This window comes from Fukomys damarensis, unplaced genomic scaffold (assembly GCF_012274545.1).
Source record: "Fukomys damarensis isolate Sample0158 unplaced genomic scaffold, DMR_v1.0_HiC HiC_scaffold_39, whole genome shotgun sequence".
Lineage (NCBI taxonomy): Eukaryota > Metazoa > Chordata > Mammalia > Rodentia > Bathyergidae > Fukomys > Fukomys damarensis.
The window spans coordinates 26,413,231-26,429,124 of NW_022900951.1; the positions used below are offsets into that span (position 1 = coordinate 26,413,231).

Genomic DNA, 15,894 nt, shown 5'->3' on the forward strand with positions numbered 1-15,894 from the left:
AAAAGTTCACAGGCTCCAGATCTTATCCATGTTCTTTAGAATTGTGCCCCTAGTCGGATGATTGTTATAGGAACAAGTGACATCTTCCATCATGTTGCTTCAGTCCAATCTCAATTTTCATTTTGTTTCCATGGTTATTGCCTTGCACTTCCTAGCAGTCCCCTTCACATCACTTTTCCTCCTGCTCCCGAACATCCTGCGCTCTGAGCACTGTACTACTGTACACTGTCACACTGTACAGTAAGCATACAGCAGCACAATTGTGACCATGTCCAGCAGACACGTGAGCTACTTCTGGAATTTGCTGGCATCTATGAATGTTCCTAACGCTAAGTCCATTATTATGTGGAAAGTTTGTAAATCGAATGTTTTGTAAGTTGGAGACCTACTGTACTGTATTCCTAGTGATTTAAAAGAAAGCAAATGTGGGGGTTGAGATTTAGAAATGGCTATACTTGAAAATTCTTGTTCAAGGTAACAAAAATGATCTGAAAATTGCCTGGTAACTGCAACAGAAACTGTAGAAGCTAAAAGAAAAAATATTATTGAATGTACTAATTTTGGTTTTGTACCCAACCCATAATGCAAGACTGGGAAACTAGGCTTCTTCATTACTTGTTTCTACACTATGTATTTACTGCTGTCCTATCATGAAGGCATGGTCAAAAGCACACCTACCAGTGTTCAGGAGAGCTTAGGTGCTTTGATTGCTGAAGCTGGAACTTGAAAATAACAATCTCATCCACAGACTGCGGGATGTAGCTCAGTGGTGGAAGGGAGGGGAGTAACGAAAGTATTTCACATACTACTTTTAATGTTATCTTTGATGTTTTCTATACATCACTGAACTATAAAAAGTGGCGGTGGGTAACTAGATAGTGGAAGTTTCCTTGTGAAGGTATTTCAGTTCATAAATGACTGGGTTTCTCACAGGGAGGGAGAATGAATATATACAATGACTTGAGATACAATGTACTTCATGGGTTCTGGTTAGAGTCTAATTTTAAAAAGCTTACTTAAAAAAAACCTGTGAGACTTATTGAGGAAATTTAACACTGGATAGTCAATATTTAAAAGGGGGTAATTGTGTAAGGTGTAATGAGTACAGTGTGCTTGTGTTAAAAGGTTATTCATAAATGAATTGTCTCAGATTTATTTCAAAATAATCGAGAAAGCAGAGGGGTGCAAACAGATGAAGTACTGGTAATACAATTTTGAAGGCTGGATAGTAAGTGCATGGTATACCATTTTTCTGTTGAAACGAGTAGAAGTGATTTAAATGTATTTAATCACAGAAAAGGTTACCTAGTATAATTCATCTATGGTGACTTCTGTGTAAAAGTTTGGAAAGTTTCTGTAGACACTAGGCAAGATTAGTGCCAGGGCTTTAAGGCCTTTTTGCCTTTGAAAAATTAACACATGACAAAGATTTTAAAACTTATTCATTTATAAATATGTTTAGTGGAATGAAAAATGTACATATTCCAATTTTCATACAGAACTCACACTTACAACTAATTTTCAAGTCAGAGTAAGGTGCACTTAAAAAATGCTAACATTACCACATCTTCTAATAAAGCAAGATATTAGGTTTGTGAATCCAGAAATATATTTGGGACTACAGCTAATTTGATACTGTAAATTATTTCTAACTACACAGAAAAGATGCAAAATGTAGTGTTTTAGTTTATTAATTTATTTTGCAGGAATCTTTGACTTTCTGAATATGTAATGTTTGGAGGTACGATGCATGCATAGCCTTTCAAAATGCCTTTGTACAATTTCATCTCAAAATAATTTCATTCACAGCATACACAGAAATCTGAAAGAAACATGATATTTACATGATTTAATAAGTTCTTACTGCTTTAATGAAGAAACTGATCAATTCTTTTACAGTAGGGAGAGAAACATGGACATTGGTTGTCATTATAAATAAGAATTCAGAATTGTTCAGTCTCAAAGCAACCTTTCATGGCTTTAGAAATTAAAACTGAGTTGTCATTCTATTAATCTCTGAATGCCCAAGCCATGCAAAATCTACTTGTATTAAATATTTGGGGATGCAAATAATACAGAAGAAATGTCTGGTGAATATGAAAACATCACAATAGGAAAATACTGTTAATTCTTTCAAAAGGATACAGTAGTGGTGCAACACAGACAGTGCCCGATATATTCTGATTTTTTTTAAAGGAACATTTCAGTTGTTGTTTTCCTTTCTCTAAAGATATACAAACACACACCGTAACATAGACTTATTCAAGGTCTAACAATGGTACAATATTAAAATAATTCAATTTTTAACAATAAAGGGACATTTTCACATTCCAGGATACATCATGGATATTTTAAAAGGACAATTCTATGCTTTATATTCTTGCTTTTTGTTTATACTGTCAGAAAGACATTACAGTTATCTTTTAAAAGACTATATAAAATTGAGTTGCCACAGAAAGGATATGAACCCTAAATAATTGTGACAAAGCAATGACAAAATTTAAGGAAACATTGATTTCTTTTAGAATTAAAAAGTACTAAAATTGAGACCAGCTCCTTAAAAATTAAACTGCTTATCACACTTCCCATTTCTTCCAGGGAAATAAGACAAATTAGCAACACTTTCCCCACCATCATTAATGTTCTAAAACTACATTTTTACAACACATTTGTTTCTTTAAAACCCCCTTGCCTCTACTCTCTCCCAAACTAGATCAATATTAATTCAATACATTTTACAATGCTTAGAAAGATTCTGGCTCCTTGTTACCACTTTAAACTTTTTAAGAACTCCAAAATTTAAGGGGCAATGTACTTACACAAAATGGCAAACATGCTTTCTAAAAACCCAGCTTACAATAAACAGTGAAATCATGTAATGTAAAACATAGAGTCAGGTCTGTATGTTACCAGGTACATCAAACCAAGTGTATTTTAAGAAACGTAGGCCTCTTATAACAATCAAGAAGGAGTGCACCAGTTGATCCAAAATACAGGCACCCCAGCAGCCAAGCATCACCCCATTATACCCTACCACACAGGCCTATGTTTATGCACACCAAACTAACTAGGAGATCCTTTTTAAAAAGCACCTTGAAAGTTGGGCGAATTCTTACTAAAACTCTGGTCATGGGCAAGAAGCAGTCTATATGGGACACAGTTAAATGTATCAAATTTATCAGTGTCAAATTATTTTTTGCTCACTTTTTAAAACTGAATATAGCCTATGTTGGAATATTAAACTTGTGCACAACTGAAAAGGTGTACAAAACTTCCTCCATATCTATCCTTGATGTTTCATACCCCACCCATCACACCTAGCAAACAGTGTTTACTCATTTTTCCTGGCAGTGAAAGCAATGATTGACTGGATATATCATCAAAGGACTGAAACCATGCATCTCCTGTATGATAAGTTTATTAACCCTGGTGTATTTTCATGCAAGTTTTAAAGACATCTACATGGTTTTAATAAAGCACTGTATCAGACTGTTTTCAGACATGCTACTTTCATTTTCAACTGACAACTGCCAAGTTAACTGCCACCACTTCAGCCTATCACTATGAACACTGGTAAACCTTTTCAGCTAAAACACCAAGCAGTATACATATGTACGTATATATTTTTCCCCTAAACTGTTTAACACCAAGTGGGGCTGACCATCACTAACAAGATATGAAACCACACAAAGGCAAAGGCATCTTACAGAACAGGACTATTAGACTGTGTTATTTTAAGAGACTGACAGAGACCAGTGTTACAAAATCCTTTGATCACTGCTCGTGCTTTTAAGCCCCTCTGCTTTCTCAGCATTATTTTCACAGTTTTGCCACAGTTATTGTATTAAAAGTTGTTTTATCAGTATAATTATATAACCATGCTTACCTTGGGAAACAAGTGGATATATTTTGGGGAGTTAGTCCATATATGAAAAAATGTTTTCAAAGCTGTAGGCAGTGTGTGAAATTATGATTTAAATGGAAAACTATGAGTTATGCCTTTGGTTTCATTATGCTATTAAGTGCAGCTTGTTTTTCCTGGATTTGTTTGCCAGATTTTCCCACTAACTTAGAATACAATGACAGCAAAAAGTGAGTGTGTATGGGGGGGGCACTTGTATGCCTAAGGTTATAACTCAGCCAAAACCCTTCAGATGGGAAAACCTACCACCTTTATTACTGTTCATCTTCACCAAAATAGGGGAGGTGGGATCCAAAATCCAATTTCTGAACTGCGCTTATCTGAATGTTACTAATGTTTCAGTGATGCACCCTAGTGAGTCACACTAAGTTGTTCCATAGTGCTTTATTATTGCCCGAATTTTCTGGACAAATTCAATGTTTTCTGAGAATGGTTACATTCAACTTAAAATATTTCAAATTCTCAGTATGCATCTTTGTTGTGTATGTGGGCAGGGGGACTGAAGATCAAGCCTAGCTTTGTGCAGGCTACGCAAGCACTCTACTGCTGATGTAGCCCCTGCCCATTGATTCTTGATAGACCTCTCTTGCTCCCCAAATAATGCAGTGTACAACTTCATGATATTGGCCAACTACATTTTCCCTCACGTTTTTATAAACATGTGCAAATAAATCTTCACTGAACAGTTAATATTTTTTTCAGCTAAATTAGGATTATGGCACAAGGTATTATTATCTACGCTGTAAACATCATGAATTTGTCACAAATTAGAAGTGGGGGGCACAGCCTGATGGACTACAAACATTTCTTAACCACAGCTGAGCTCAGGCTTTCCAAATGAATTCTGGAATGGACTCATATTTGGCATACATTCACTGTGCTATTGGCAAAGTGCAGTTTTATGAGAATGTCATTTATAAAATCATACTTTGTGAGGGTTACTTTTAAAACCAAGGGCCTAATGAAAGCATATAGTAACTTAAAAATGTATTTCTTATGTGGCATAATTAGGTCTTAGTTACCAGTGTTGATACAGGTTAATGAATCACTGTGCAAACCAAAGGGATCTTACTGCCTTTGATTGTATTTTCCAACAAAGGGCATGATCCGCCTCATTCCTGACTGCTACAAATCACATTTTAAAATAGCTGTGTGTATGTGTATTTGAAACTACCCCTGAAAAAAGCAGCAATCACAAATTCCCTTATTATTTTGTCAAAAAATGTATTTGGGGTGCTTTTTCCCATCCTTCTCTTTATAGGAAGCAGCAGGAAGAAGCACAAGGGAGCCTTGGTTTCCCAGAGAGATGTGATCACATTAGTCTGCTCTGGAATTCACAGTTTGCCTGCATAAACTGTAACATTTCTTACCATGATTCAAAGTCCAACTTTAAAAAATAAGGGCCACTCAGCAGTAACTTTAATGACTGGGATTCCACAGAAGAACTCTTTTGACTTCTCTGTGTACATTCTTTCAGGAGCGAGTCCTTTCCCGGTTTCAAGTATCCCTTTCCACCTCTCACTCTGAAATGAGTTAAGGAAACAGAAAGACCTCCCATCTTTCCTGTGTGAGCACAGTGGCTGCGGTGCCATTCCTCCTCCGCCATGGAGTCAGAAATGACAGGGCTGGGCAGATGAAGAGATTCCGAGGTTTCCTTTGCTTCTGGTGGGTGCTTCAAGTTTCCCTTTCAACCCGGGGCAAGCTCTTCAGAATTCAAGTGTACCGTGGCATCTCACACTGCTCACAGCGATTCAGTGCTGGGTGGTTGAGAAAGGTGCAGCTGTCACAATTCCATGGAGCCCCTTCATAGTCTTCATCTCGGGATTGTGTCCGGGGACTAGGTTTGGAGCCAGATAGATGGTCTGAGGGAAGTGAGGATTAAAGGAAAGAAGAGGAGAAAACAGATGAAAAATTTTCTGAGTATAATCCAAACAAAAAACTACCCCTAAAAGTGAGCGGGGTAATTTTCTGCTTTATCTAACGTGTAAGCCAATTAGTAAACATACCTGTTGGAAAAGTGTAACTGAACAGAAGGTTTGTTTTCAAGGGTTTGCTTTTTTTTTCTTTGCTATAAGAAGTCCAGAATAGATGGTCTTCCTAATTCATAGGAAGTCTCTAAAGTTTTATAGCATGTCAATTCTATCTCCACAAGTTTTCTCAGACCACTTCAGCCTACTTTAACTTTGTCTCTATGTACTATCCATACCAGAGAAAACAACTCAAAAACTGTGTACCTTTTTCCTCAAGGCCTTAAGCTCCAACATTTTGCATGTTTTATACTAACAGTTTATAAATGGCAGGAATGGTTCATAACAGTTTTCCCCAGAATAGTGAAAAGAGAATGATACCCTATACACTTAAGTTTTCATAAAACTAAAATTCATTCTTTCTGATTCCTCCCTACCTTACAGGGATAAAAATGTTCTATAACTGGCTAGCAACCTGTTGTTGATTTCCAAAATTTAAAACACATACACATGCCCCTTGTATTCCTTTCAAATCCTCTGGCCTTGTGTACAATAGAGTTAATTTATAAATCCTCCCTTTTAGGAATGGTCCCTGTTGAGAGTGGGGTCTAAAGATCTTCAGTTGGAACTCACCCTGGAATCTGGGCAGGGTCAGGAGGCCAAGCACATCCACCTATAGAACACTGGAAACCCTCACTTGTTGGAAATGAGATTAAGATCTAAGGTAAGCAATCTTTCTAAATAGAGAAAAGAAACAGATGTGGGGAAGCTTTGTCAGATACTGTTTGGGGCCAATCACATCTTCCACTGAAAATTAACTAGCTGACTTTTGGTTTGTCAGTTTGTTTTTCGTGACAAATGGCTGGTCTAAACATTCCCTAACAGGTAAAGAGAACTGAGGTTTAGACCCTGAACCTTACCTCCTGATAAGCGGGAAGGTGATCTTAGTCTTACAATATGACAGAAAATGACTGGTTCTTTAGCCTATTCCTGTCACTACAAACAGGAGTTAGGCTTTCACTGGCCATGATCACCCAGCTCTGTCTTTCGCGTTATGACTCCAAAACATAGATTTAGTACAGTCTTCTTTTTTGTCTTGTATGGAAGAAGAAAGCACATTGTTGAAGTGTTCTGTTACGGGAAAAATGTTTACTATGCCATTTCCAGAAAAGGTCCTCTTTCATATAGCAGCCTTTCTTTTAAAAGAACAATATGCCCGAAAACCTAATTAAAAATTACACATTATTACTGCTGGTTTTGGAAAAACAGGCTCTCAAAATTCAATTTTCTTCTTTCCCAAGATAGGGAAGGACAGCTTTGAAAAATGGCTATAGCTGGCTAGCAACTTTATATCAGCTTCCAGAATTTTAAAAGACACACACAAAAAACTTTTTATTTCATGAAATAATATTCACTACAGAGGAAGAAAAGATACTAAACTGTCAGCCACTACCCCGTCTTTCTATGTTAATCCCAAATGTAGCCTTCAACTTTAGATGATGGAAATACATATGTTTACAATGAAAATGTTTTTCAAAGTACTATTTTTTTCCTAAATTTTTAAACATAACTCACTCAAGATATCTTGGGACTCCTACCTGTTTAATACCATGACAATTTAATTTGGAATAATCATTCTGATGTAACCTGCCAGAACATTTTTTTAAAAAGATACCTAAGTTTAGAATTATTTTTTAAAGAAACTGCTCATTTCTCCAGAGAAGTGTTATTTTAAGATGTCTGTTCACATCTGATTAATACATATGCAATCTTTTCTTTTTTATGGCACACTTAGAAAGAAAATAAAATAATATTTCAAATTATTTTCAAATGGATTAATTGTAATAGGTTAAATTTCCCATGAAAATGAAAAAGCCTCCCAAGTATACAACTAAGTATTTTTAAAATTTAAGTATTTTCTACAGAAGTTTCTAGATAAATGAAAAATTCCATTTTTTTGCCCCCGAATGGCAAGTATGCAAATGGTAAAGGAGGAAGGTTTTTTTTTAAACTGTCTGAAGTATATCTTACTCATATATTAGTTCTTAGGATGGGATCATCAATTAGTCATAAAATATTCTTTATACATTCTTAAAGAAAATGTGGTATTCATACACAACAAAGTACTACTCTGCCAAAAAGGATAAACTTGAGATATCTCTAGGTAAATGGATGCACTTTGAAACCATAACATTAAGTGACATAAAACACACAAGCTTAAATATTGCATGATTTCTCGTATGTGCGAAACTCAAAATATAAATGAACAAAATAAGAAATTATAGGAAGCAGGAAGACCAGTTTGAAATGGAGAGTGGAACAAGAGGAGTAGGAAGTGAAAGGGGATGAAAAGAAAGAACTGAAGGAAAAAACTGGAAATCACACTTTAGCAAATGAGAAAGGGACCAAAAGTTGGAAGGAGCATGGAATGAAAAATAATTAAGATGTGTTACGTACATGTACCAACTCCCCATGATGAATGTAATCATGATGCACTGTAAAAATGTACTAATACATTTTTTTAAAAATTAGTAGAATACCTGCACAAGTTCAAACATTAATTTTTAAGAAACTTCATTTAAACTGAATGTCAGGATAAAGCTGAAGAAGCAGTATAAAACTTCAGTGAGAAGTTTGTAAAATCCAGAGTTTCCAAGTCATTTTAAAATTATTTGGTCTTTACTCTTAATATTACTCTTTCCTTAGAACTGATCTGACAATTTTGGTGGCTGAGCATTTGAAATAAATGTCAGACCAAACTGAGATGTACCTATACATGTGTAAAATATGCAACACAATTTCACCTTTCTGATATGGTTACTAAATATTCTGAATTATATATGTGGCTTACATTTTCATTGGGCAGGAGTGTCTTAGAAACTCAGTATAGATAATAATTACTTTTTTTTGGAGGGGGGTACCAGGGTTTGAACTCAGGACCTTGTGTTTGTGAGGTAGGCAGTAGCACCACTGAGCTAAATCCCCGGCCCCGAGAATAATTTCTGAAAAGTAAAAAAATCAAGGTCTGATGTGTTTTTGGACATTCTGCACGATCTCTGGACACACGAGTACAAACCATCTGCAGCTGCTGCCTGGGTGTCATGGACATCTGCCTGTACTTTGGAGGTCACGCTAATTCTTCGGGCTTTTCTCTCAATTGTGCAGGGGTCTGAGGAGTCTGCATAAGAAGAAGCAAAGCCAGTAAGAAGGGATCAAGTCATTCTTCAGCAAGATGGAACAGGATCACAAGGACAGCTCATGTAACCTAAACAGCTGAGTGCACTTACTCTTATTAATTCATGTTATCCTAGATTCCAATGTAAGGGCAAGTGCTACACGTAATGCCACATTTACAACCCATGCAAAGCAGGGGTTCTTTAAACTTCTTCCATCCTCTTCAATTACTTGAAACAAATGCCCTGTCTTTCCCCAGATTCCCACTTCTCAGTGGAACAAGGATACAAACTCAGTGATAGCAATTAATGTCAATGTGAAAGCCAAATTTGGGAGATTATACTTCAGTGATTGTCTGATTAAGCAACAGGTAAACAATTACAGGGTAAAAAAAGGATAACCACTACAAATAATAGTGATAAAATACAACTACAAATTTTATAATTAATAAGCAAAAAGAATAGTACTTGGAATGTACCAATTCAAAATACTACTATTCCTGACAAGTCCTGCCAAATGATTTCATAAATTCCAATTACGTATGTGTGCCAAAGCCTGGCAGACCCTTTGCAACATGGACAAAAACTATAGGCACCCCAGTATCATGCTAAAATACTGTTTCTATGAATTTGTAGATTAGCAAGCAACATTTTATATTAAGTGAACAGTGGCAGACTCCATGTTATTTGCCCTTAGGAGCAAAAGAAAGATCTCGCATTTGCTGATCTGTTCTAAGCCTATATGAAATCCCCTAGTACAACCCACTTTTAGAAATCACTGCTCCACAATTGTAAGCATGGCAGCTTAGGCACTTAAACACCCTATTATCAGAGTAAACAAGAGCAGAGTAAACATCTCCTTAGGATCCAAAGAATAAGGTAAAGTTCTATTTCTTCCACTTCTGAAATACTTCCATGGTATCATATAGCTTCATCTCACTGACTCTTAACAAAAACCTTGTAAATTCAAAGATAAATATTTGAACCTATCACCTTCCCTGGTGCACAGATTAGATCTAAACAGGGCCGGGTGGCCAAGAAGACCAGGACCAGGGCTCTTGTCACCCTGTGAGTTTCCAAGGAGGGAACAGGGGATGTGCTGAGTCATCCAAGGAGCACATGCCCACATGTGCACGCACACAGTATTGCTTCACTGCAAAGTTCAATCCACAAAGTTTTCTCCCTCCTTCCGTCTTTTCTGTCATTCTCTGATTGCTACACTTACAACCTAGATTTTTAGATTTCTAGTATGTATCTGTACTATAAGACATTCAAACCGGTTCTACCGGTTATTAGCATTTTACTGGTTGTTTTTTTTTGCGGGGGGATGTTGTTAGTGTACTTTTAGAAAAAACAAAGTGAGAATATGCAAGTACTGAACAAAATAACTTTGACTTCATAAAACTAAGTAGCTTTTTATAATTCTGTGATGAAATGGCTTCTCCCCAAATTAATCAATTTAGTCAGGTTATTGTCTAAAAAACTTAACAGAAAAAAGTAGAGGTTTAAAATCTATTCAGTAAATAAGAGTACCATTTTATATTCTAACCAACAATACATATTATAAAATTAAAGTTCAACTAAGTTTTGCTGTTTAAATAGAATTTGTTTTAAACAGCTTATTAGTTTACCTTTTATTAACAATGCATACATGCAGAGAACAAACTGCTTGGGATAAGGTGTATTTGCTCTGTAGGCGCATCTATCTAATTGATCTAGATATTAAACATTTAATACATATTTTAAGAAACTGGTAGTAGCTGGACCCAATACAATTAACTCTGAGGGACCATACAATAATGGCTTTAGCAAATTTTATTTGAATTAAATGAGCCATGGAAAAGAGACTTTAATACAAAAGTACTTCAGAGCAAAAGCTTGATATTAATGAGACTACATCATGGAATATTAATGTAATAAGCCTTACAAAATTCTAGCCAAGTAGGATAGCAAACAGGAACCTCCCACCTCAAATACATGGTGTTGAACCCAGAGACAGAAGAATGTCATATTAACACCACCACTGCTAGAAAACCACAACTCTATCTGGGCTCCCAGTAGCCATCCCATTACCTTAAGAAATTTTATTTCTTTTTGAATGGTCTTTCATTCTATGCATATTCCTTGGTAAAGTGTCTGCTCAAGTGTGTTTAACAGGAACCTCCCACCTCAAATACATGGTGTTGAACCCAGAGACAGAAGAATGTCATATTAACACCACCACTGCTAGAAAACCACAACTCTATCTGGGCTCCCAGTAGCCATCCCATTACCTTAAGAAATTTTATTTCTTTTTGAATGGTCTTTCATTCTATGCATATTCCTTGGTAAAGTGTCTGCTCAAGTGTGTTTATATATATAGTCCTGTCTAAAACTTTAATGTATATCTAAGTTGCAAAACTATTCTGTTTTTCTGGAATCTTTGTTTGTTTTTTTTTTTTGTACCGGGGAATAGAACTCAGGACCTTGTACTTGTGAGGCAGGTGCAATGAGCTAAATACCTGGTCTGCTCTATGGTTTTTTACTTAAGTATATAATAACTCAAATTTTTAGCATATGTGCTGCTGAAGTGAGTACTACTCAAATTTTTATATGAGAGGCAGATAAAAATTTGGTATTTTCCCCCATATGAATATCATTTTTCCAGCCCTACTTGTTGAAGACTTTCCTATTTCCATCAGTTGTGTGCTCCTATTAAAAGTCAACCAACAAGGTGAGTGGGAATCTGCATTTGGACTCTTTTATTCCATTGATTTTTTTCCTATGCCAGTATTACACTGATTACTGTAGCTTTATAATAAGTCCTGAAGCTGGTTTGTGGTTTTGCAGTTTCATTTTAGAATCAATCAATTTCAAAAGGCCTACCAGGGGCTATAACTATTATTATATCTACATAGAAATCTTGGAAGAATAGGTATCTAGTTGGTAACTTGTATTGTTTCTCTTTTTTTCTATATCATTATATTTGCTTTTTTATTTAGTTTTCATCTTAGATCGCCAATTTTATATCTTTTTGTCTTCTATGAACATTTAAAGCTTTTATAAATTATAATCAAAGCATAAGTTTAACTGTTATAAAGAACTTGGCCTTGCCCAGAGATATCTGGCTTTGTCCCCAACTCCTGGGAGATATTTCTAAAACTTTGAAAGTAATAGTGGTGTCTTTGCATGGGTCCCTTAGACCGCACCTCAGAGTTGGTGCTAATGAAGTGCCACACGGAGGACGCACTGTCCACCATTTCTCATCAGTGACGTCCACTGTTCTTAGGGTAACAACTGTTAATGTGCTTCCTTAAATAGAACAATTCTTCCATGACAGCCCTTGAATCAGTTAAATGAAGTTCATCTGCTAGATTTCTAGTAAGTGATAATTCTTTAGTGGACACTAAGGCAAAATCAAGTTTCTAAACCCAAAGGCTAAAGTGATACCTGTCTCTGTACAACCCAGTAACTTTTAGGTGAAACTACATATAATGTTTGTATGGTGCCAGGTTTGACACACCCACTAAGATGTTTCTCTGTACCATTTTTAGAAATCATTGGTTATTTCAAATGTGGATCTGATGAAATACCCACGGTAGTAGTAAAGAATAAAAAGAACAGATTCTGTTAGAACTCATAATGAGATACAAAAACATTCTACTGAGTATACATGGAAAACTGTTCAACCAAAATTTAATGTAAGTAGGTGAAGAAATATTATTTAGATGGAATTTATACATTCTCTACTTAGTAAGTCTGATCAGATTTTAAAATGTTGCACCCTTGGGTGACTTTTTAAGAAATGCATTCAGCACTATACAATGTGTCCTCATTATTAAACTATCTTGAGTTTCTTAAAGCAAAAAGCATTAAAGTAGGAGATACATACTTTAGTTCAATCCTGCGAATTGTAAAACAACATGGGCTGTTAGGCAGAAAGTGTTAACCTATATTCAGTGAGTCAACATTTCAGTTTAATTGAAAACAATGACAATTAAACTTTGGTCCATAAAAACACGGAAATAGATTTATGCCTTCAAATTACTTCTTTTTGTTTGTTTGTTTGTGTTTTGGTACCAGGGATTGAACTTAGGTCCTTGTGCTTGCAAGGCAGGCCACCGAACCACTGAGCTAAATCCCCGGCCAAATTACTTCTTTGTAACAAGCATCTGAAAATAATTCCTCCAAATCTGTTATGAGAGATTTTTGTCAATGAGAAAACACAAAACACCTAAGTCCCTATCTAATTGCTAGGTTAATCTTTTAGAGTATGGACTCCTTTGCTGCATACCACAGATCTAATTTTCAATTCTAATATCAGACCTTCAAAATTCTCAATTTTCATTGTTTTATAAGAACCAGTTTGAACAGTGCTGAGTAAACTCACATTAACTATATAATACACTGTTTCAACTTCTTTTTAAATAAATTATATCCCATAGAATTAACTCTGACAGTAATTCTGAGTTATTAGTGTTTTCTAGAAGTTTGGAGACATTTCCTTATCACCACAATAACATTAATATGGTAACTTTATGTTGAATAAGTTAATGAACATCTCAAATGGACATTTCTTCAAATACTTATATGGAGTCCCAGAGAATTTTGCTTTTTAATTCTATGTTTGCAGCATGTCTCTACTCACCTTTTTTAGATGGTTTTGGTGGTACAATTGGGCCAGGTTCTATGTTGTCATAAAAATTATTCATAGCTTTTGGATCAAAGTTTCCTACAAAAAAATTACCAAGCATTTAGGACTCTCTCTCAAAAAGAAAATACATAAATAAAACATGTATGAAAGGAAATGTTTCTCAGAGTTTCAAACATATTATCCTGATCCTCCTCCAAATGAAACAGTGTTTTGGAAAAGAGCCAGGAAAACTACACCAGTCTTTACAATTAGCAATATTCCCTCAGATAGAAATATTCCCTCAGATAATGCACAGACAGACTAGTCCCCTTAGGCAAAATTAAGCATGTGGGCCATTTGATGAGGTAGATGAAGAGAAATGAAAGAATGGCTGAACAAACTATAAGAAGACAGTGAAAGCTCCCTTTCCTAATTTACTTTAAAATTTTACCTATTATAAACTCATTTATGGAAGAAGCACAATATATAAAGATTAATCAAGTTATATTTTGAGATATCTAAGCAACCTGGATAAATGTAAAGTAGCAGTTCATGGATTCCTATTTTCAAGAAAAAGGAGAATCTTAAATTCCTTGTTAAATGATGTTAACAGACTTGCCAATGATACAAGACATGTTTCTGATTCCAGAATAGATAGGATGGTCCCTGAAAATGTAGTTTTGCCACAAAATTATCACATCTTTTAAAATGTTCACTCCCTGGTCTAGTGTCTGTATTTCTACCATTATCTCCTACTGTGACTCCTCTGAGGTCTGTTGTGATATGGTGACACTTGTGGGTCTTACCTTCACTTCTGTGAGCCTAGCTTTCTGTTCTACACAATTCTAGCAAAGCTTTGTAATTGTGCCTGTGCTTGTTTAGAGGATGCTATATGGTACCAACAGTTTAACTATATTTCTAGATTTTTCTTCCTAACACATATTTTCCCTATCAAAACCAACAATTAAGCTGCTTTTCATCTAAATGCTGCCTCCTAAAAATGAAGTTTAGGTTGGAAACTTAGTGTATAAAGATTTCTGGAGTATGGAGACGTACAATTTAGTATAAAATAGTATATAAAATGCTTCACTATCAAAAAAAGTTCATTGAAAGGTCATTGCCCAGTGCAAACTCAAAACACAGCTCTTTGCAATTACAAATGTTTTATTAAGAGAATTTTCTGAAAATAATTCCTATGATAGCTCATATAAGCCATAATGCTACTTGATACATTAATTAGGTTTTTTGTTTTAATCTGTTTCTTCAATTACTTAAGTTATAGCTGATGTTTTAATTTCTAGATCCCTGAAGGCTTACTATAAATATCTTAACCAAATGTTTGATTAGTGTCTCTTGTTTTGCTCCAAAGATCATACAAGTAAAAAAAAAAATTGATGCAATCTTCTGTAATACAGTAGCAATGGTTTATATAATCCCCACTTGTGTAGTAATTCTTTTACTGCTTAAAGCTAGTAGGCTATACTGTGACTAAGCTTCTGAAAATACATTTAAAGGTACTTGGCTAGATAGCTCAACATACACATTGAAATTTTCCTGTTATTGAGACAGTTCCATATCTTTTCTATTTAATCTTGCCTATAAATGGCAATGAGACATTGTATTATATACTGAAAATACTGTAGGAGCTCTCTTACCTGTCATAATTAAGAATAGTAAAGGGAGCTGATTAAAATACAGAATTAAAAAATTACACACCAATATTAATGTAACAAAATAGTAAGAGACTTTTTCTTTGAGTGAAATTCCATATTGTCTTACCTAAACCACGGCCATGGTGACCTAAAGCAGAGGTCAGGAAACTCTGTCAAGGGCCAGATAATAAATATTTCAGACTTTGTGGGCCTGTAATACAATCTCTGCTGCAAGCATGCAACTGTGTCCTTCAAGCACAAAAGCAACTACAGACAACATGTAAACGGAGGGGCCTGACTAGCATTTCACTTAAAAGTTTTATTTACAAAAACAGGCAACAGGACCTGGTTTGCTATTATTAATAAGAGCCATGATCCCTAGGAATTCTAGAGGAATAAAATCAACAAAAACATCACTTGGAAATATATATACATTAGGAATTGCTTTTCTTTTCTGGTAATCTTATTTTTATTTCCTTTGAATGGAGAAAGGACACCAAGTACAGAATCCTTTTAGATTTTTATGATCCCCTCAACTTATTTTCAGTTGTTTTCACCCACATCCAAT

The 15,894-nt window shown here is 35.3% G+C and overlaps 1 protein-coding gene across 7 annotated transcripts in view; it reads right to left on the reverse strand.

The window, feature by feature from the left end:
- Nucleotides 1-1,680: 1,680 nt before the first annotated feature.
- Tab3 (TGF-beta activated kinase 1 (MAP3K7) binding protein 3) overlaps nucleotides 1,681-15,894 on the reverse strand; it is a 62,293-nt gene continuing 48,079 nt past the window's right edge. For 6 of the 7 annotated variants that reach the window (XM_010608502.2, XM_010608505.2, XM_010608504.2 and 3 more), the window contains 3 exons: nucleotides 13,690-13,773; nucleotides 8,966-9,067; nucleotides 1,681-5,784 (listed from right to left, as the gene is read on the reverse strand). In XM_010608502.2, the coding sequence (XP_010606804.1) occupies nucleotides 5,636-5,784; nucleotides 8,966-9,067; nucleotides 13,690-13,773 (335 nt within the window). In that variant the 3' untranslated portion in view covers nucleotides 1,681-5,635. The remainder of the gene's footprint in view (nucleotides 5,785-8,965; nucleotides 9,068-13,689; nucleotides 13,774-15,894) is intronic. The other variant, XM_010608508.2, reaches the window with a different exon arrangement.